Source organism: Eulemur rufifrons, chromosome 6 (genome assembly GCF_041146395.1).
Source record: "Eulemur rufifrons isolate Redbay chromosome 6, OSU_ERuf_1, whole genome shotgun sequence".
NCBI lineage: Eukaryota > Metazoa > Chordata > Mammalia > Primates > Lemuridae > Eulemur > Eulemur rufifrons.
The window spans coordinates 11,317,130-11,322,458 of record NC_090988.1 but is presented as its reverse complement, the minus strand read 5'-3'; the positions used below and the strand labels follow the sequence as shown (position 1 = coordinate 11,322,458).

At 37.5% G+C, this 5,329-nt stretch overlaps 1 protein-coding gene across 1 annotated transcript; it reads right to left on the bottom strand.

Annotated features, from left to right (window-relative positions):
* Positions 1–3,358: 3,358 nt before the first annotated feature.
* LOC138383709 (olfactory receptor 8B12-like) lies at positions 3,359–4,294 on the bottom strand. Its single transcript, XM_069468750.1, has one exon. The coding sequence runs from the start codon at positions 4,292–4,294 to the stop codon at positions 3,359–3,361; it is 936 nt and encodes a 311-aa protein (XP_069324851.1).
* Positions 4,295–5,329: the final 1,035 nt, after the last annotated feature.

Genomic DNA, 5,329 nt, shown 5'->3' with positions numbered 1-5,329 from the left:
TAAGAACATCTGCTATCAAAAGATACCATTAATAATAAGCAAGTCACAGTACGGGAGGAGATACAGATATATAGATCAATTTATACATATTCATATATACTCACATATGCATATACACATATATATTATACATAATACATACACACATGTAGGATAAAATATATAGTACATATATATTCATACATATAGATATATATCCTTATGTGTATGTATATATTACACATATGTACATATATCATATATATGTACACACATATATCATATATATGTACTCACATACACACACACACACACACACATATATATGGACTTACATGTAGAATTTTTTTAATTTCTTCAAATCCATGGGAAAACAACTACCAACCCTATTTTTTCAAGTGGGCAAAAGATTTGAATAGGTACTTCACAAAAGGAGATATCCAAACATACAAGAAAGTGCTCAATATCATTACTCATCAGGAAAATGAAAATTAAAACAAAAAGGCATACTGCACACACCAGAGTGGATAAAATAAAAATATCAAGTGTTAATGAGGATGTAGAACAACTGGAACACTCAGCCATTGCTGATGGCAGTGCAAATGGACTCAACAAACTTTTCTGAAAACAGTTGGCAGTATTTATAAAAACTAAACATATGCTTACCCTGTTATCCAGCAAATCCACATCTAGTTATATACCCAAAAGAAATATTTGCATAGTTCAGCTAAATACATGTTCAAAAAATGTTCACAGAAGCTTTATTAACAATAGGCAAAAACTTGAAACTATCTAACTGTTCACTAACAGAATAAATAATTGTATATTCACATATTGGAATAACACACAGCAACAAAAAAATAAAAAATAATCTCCCCATACATGTAACAATATAAAAGAGTATCACACTCTTTATGTTGGTGAAAAGAAGCCAGAAACAATAGAGTACACATTTATATGAACAGTGGCTAGCTCTAAGGGTGGGGGGTTGAGGGAAGGTTATATTTACTGGGAAGGAGCAAGAGGAAACCTTCCAAAGTGGACAGAAATGTTTTACATATAAAAAAGTTCAATGAGCTAAGGTTTGTGTACTTTGCTGTAAGTAAGTTAGACTAACAAAATTTTTCAAAGGATTCTGTTTTATTTCATTACCTACATTGTACTGCATACCCACCACACCCACTCCACTCTCAAATTCTAGGTCCCCTGAATTCAGTGGTCTACTCAATCTCATTTTAGTACAACCTCTATGGATAAAAGTATAGAGATTCCTCAAAGAACAAAAAGTAGATCTACCATTCAATCAAGCAATCCCACTACTAGGTATCTACACAAAGGAAAAGTCATTATATCAAAAAGACACCTGTACCCGCATGTTTATCACAGCACAATTCACAATTGCAAAGATAACAGAATCAATCTAAGTGCCCATCAATACATAAATGGATACAGAAAATATAGTACACACACCTAAATGATGGGTATACACGGTCATAAAGTAGTGTAATGGACATTGGAAACCAAGAAGTGGGGGAGGCTGAAAGTGGGTTAAGGGAAAAAAATTGTCTGTCACGTACAATGTACACTATTCTGGTGATGGGTACACTAAAAGCCCTGACTTCAGCATTATTCAATTCATCCATGTAACAAAAATATTTGTGGCCCCTTAATATTTTGAAATTTAAAAATAAATAAATAAAGTACAATCCTCCCCCTATATGCTTATTCTTTTCATTTCACCAACATTGAGCAGAATCAAAGGGCAAAATGAAACATTTATCCAAACTTCCCTTATTTTCCAATAGAAGAGTTCATAGTCAAAATATTTCCCCTTGGGGGGGGGGGATAAAAAAATTAATTAATTAATTAATTGAGAAAAAATATTTCCCCAGCATGTCACTTATCATTGCTTCTCAAAGAAAACTTACTACTGGTGGGTTTAGACCTAAAAGTTGTTCTGATTCTTTATATAAAGCTATGTTTCCCTTTATATAATACTGTGGATTTATTAACTTATTCAGAGATCACCATTGCCTCACCTTTTGTCTTATTATTGGTATATCATGGATATCTGCAATGCTTAAAAATTCAATAGCAATTCCCTCTTTTAATAAGCAAGTGCTTGGTGCTACCCTGATATGTGCCCAAAACTATCCATTGTGTCATTACTTCCTCTAGACCACTGCCATGCAATAATAGAAATATAATGCAAGTCACATATATAATTTAAAATTTTCTAGTAGATATATTTAAAAACTAAACAGGGAAATTAATTTTTGTGATAAACTTTATTTAACATAAAATATCCAAAATATTATCATTTTAACATGTAACTAATATAAAAAGTATCAATGAGATATTTTACATTATTTTTTTCATAATAGCTCTTCAAAGATCCAATGTGTATCTTACACTTATATTGCACACTTACAGTATATCTCAATATGGATGATTATATTTCAAGTGCTCAATAGCTATATGTGGCTAGTGACTACTGTATGGTATAGTGCAGCTCCCAATTACCTTGAACTACACACTTCCCCATCAGATCTCTAACATCCAAGTTAACGCTTAAAATGAAACTCCAAATGCTGTCTCTGTTCATCTTAAAATATTACATGATACTTCCACGCAGAATCTTTACCCACCTTAAAATTTTCTCTCTCCCTTGGTAGTCTACTGACTAGACTGTTCCTGCAGGGTTCCACCCACCAAATCAGTATGCACCATGCTTGCTTCTGTATGAAACCTAACACACTTCCCGCCTACACACTACAAAACTCATCAAACACTGATCTTGTCATTTTGCCAAGACCACCTCAAAAAAAAAGTTTCACCTCCTGAGTTCTTGCAAAATGTGATATATTAAAATTATTCTGTGAAAAATGGCATGAAATTACTGTGAATATATTCATAACTTAAATGTGTTATGTCAACTAACATGTGAAATGAAATTTCCCAAGAAAGAGATGAGGCAAGAACACATGGCATAAAGGAAAATAAAGTGGATTGGGATTCAAGCTAGGATTCTAGTCCCAGCTCTATACCGGGCAGTTTTGTGTTCTTGGGCAACATGCAAATATTTCTCAGTCTCCAAAGTATGATTTATTATATAAAGGGACTGGATGAAATGATTCCTAAGCCCCCTTCAGCATTGAATATTCTATAATTATAGAAACTTTTTCATAAAATAAAAAAGGAAGAGTTGTGGGTGGGGGTAGGGGAGAATAAATCCACTCGGAAAAGAGAGTTAAAATTTTCCTTACATATAATATAGAAAGCACTGTAGCTTGGATTCTTCATTTTAAAAAGTAATAATCATAACAAAAACACTAATGAAAAATCTTTGGATCTCTTTTCTCCATTTCTAAAATTTTTTTCAAGAGAAGCTTATTCTGCCCAAGGTCCTCTTCAGGGCAAGTTTGACATCCTTATTCCTCAGGCTATAGATTAAAGGGTTGAACATGGGCACAACAATGGTATAGAACAGGGAGGACACTTTCCCCTGGTCCAGGGGTAAAATAGAAGGTGGTTTGAGATACATAAAAGCTCCTGACCCAAAGAAAAGAGAAACTGCAATTATATGGGAACTGCAAGTACCAAAGGCTTTGGACCTGCCCTCAGTGGAGCTAATATGAAGAATGCTGGAAAGAATAAAACCGTAAGAAATAAAAATGGCAACAATGGGCACCCCAATGCCAATGGTCACAACAATGACGACCACCAGTACATTTATATAAGAGCCGTTGCAGGACAGCTCAAGGAGAGGAAGGATATCACACATATAATGATTGATAACGTTGTCTGCACAAAAGGTCAGAAACAATATATTTCCTGTATGGGCCACAGCCCCAAAAACCCCCATTCCATAGACACCTGACAAAAGGAGCAAACACACCTGGGGAGACATGGTGACCGTGTACACCAGTGGGTTACAGATGGCGACATAGCGGTCATATGCCATGGCTGACAGGATGAAGGACTCAGAAAAGACAAAGAAACAAAAGAAGAAGAGCTGAGTCATACACCCTGCATAGGAAATGATGTTCTTCTTTGAGACAAAACTCATCAGCATTTTGGGAATGATGGCAGCAGAGAAACTAAAATCTATGAAGGACAAGTTGAAGAGGAAGAAGTACATGGGAATATGGAGGTGAGAGTTCAGCCCAATCAGGATTATCAAGCCCAGGTTCCCCACCACAGTGACCATATAGAAACCTAGAAACAAGAAGAAGAGGGGGATCTGGAGTTCCTGCTGGTCGGTTAAGCCTGAGAGGATGAACTCTGTCACAGAAGAGGAGTTCTCAGCAGCCATTCTCTTCTAGGAGGGTCTGCAAGGGAAAAAGAAAGAGTCCCTGAGAGAGAGAGAGAGAGAGAGAGAGAGAGAGAGAATCCTCCCATTCTTGAGAATGACATATGAACAGAGAGATTTTTGAACTTCAGGAAGATATTTCCTTATACCTTTGTCTGTTTTCATCAACCCCCAAGTGGCTCTAACCATCCCAGTAACTGAGGATGAAGTCTGCCTGCAGAGTGAACGCTGGTACGACTGAGGAGATGGTCCTCTAGTTGAGCTGTGACAACCCTCCAACCCTTACCATGGCCTTCCCCTGTGAACTTGCTTCCCTCTATGGCCCTTGGTCAGGTGGGTAAGACCTGAGCCCCTTCTCTGGAGTAATTTTTGAGAGGTGGAAGCCACTTGACCTTGCCCAGACCTTCCACACTGGGTCCTGTACTCTTAGAGCAGGAAGATGAAGTTGTGTTGCTCATAGTCTTTAGCTGGCATGGTTATACACTTATTATATGATATTCTTATTATGTAAAGTCATTCATTAAAAGCTAAGAAAAAGGAAGAGAAACATTTACTGGATATATCTAAATGTCAAGTGGCATAATGACTATCCCCATTCTACAGATGAGCACACTGGGCTAAGCAACTTGCCCAAAGTCCCAAGGCTACCGAGTTGCAGCAGCAGGTGGACTCAGGCCAGCTGGCTCCCCTGGGTTGAGCTTTTAGCCACTCTGCTGCAGCACCCAGTGGGACAGGCAGCAACTCACCCCCTTCAGCTTGGAGCCACAGTGCTGTCTCTACTGCTTCTCATCCATCTCTTTCAGGGCCCTGCTGAAAAGGTGACAGCTTGGAGCTCAGACCCCTCTGCTTCTGCTTGTCTACTTTGAGAATCAAAACATCTAGTTTATCTTGGTTCTCCTGCTGAGCTGAAGAACTCTGATTGTGGCTCTGTCCTGAGGTTCCTGTCCAGCTTTCAGAGATGAGACAGCATCTTTTCCTAACACGTTGGATGACAGGAGACTAATGAGTTTTATTCCAGATTAGAGACCTCAGTGAGCT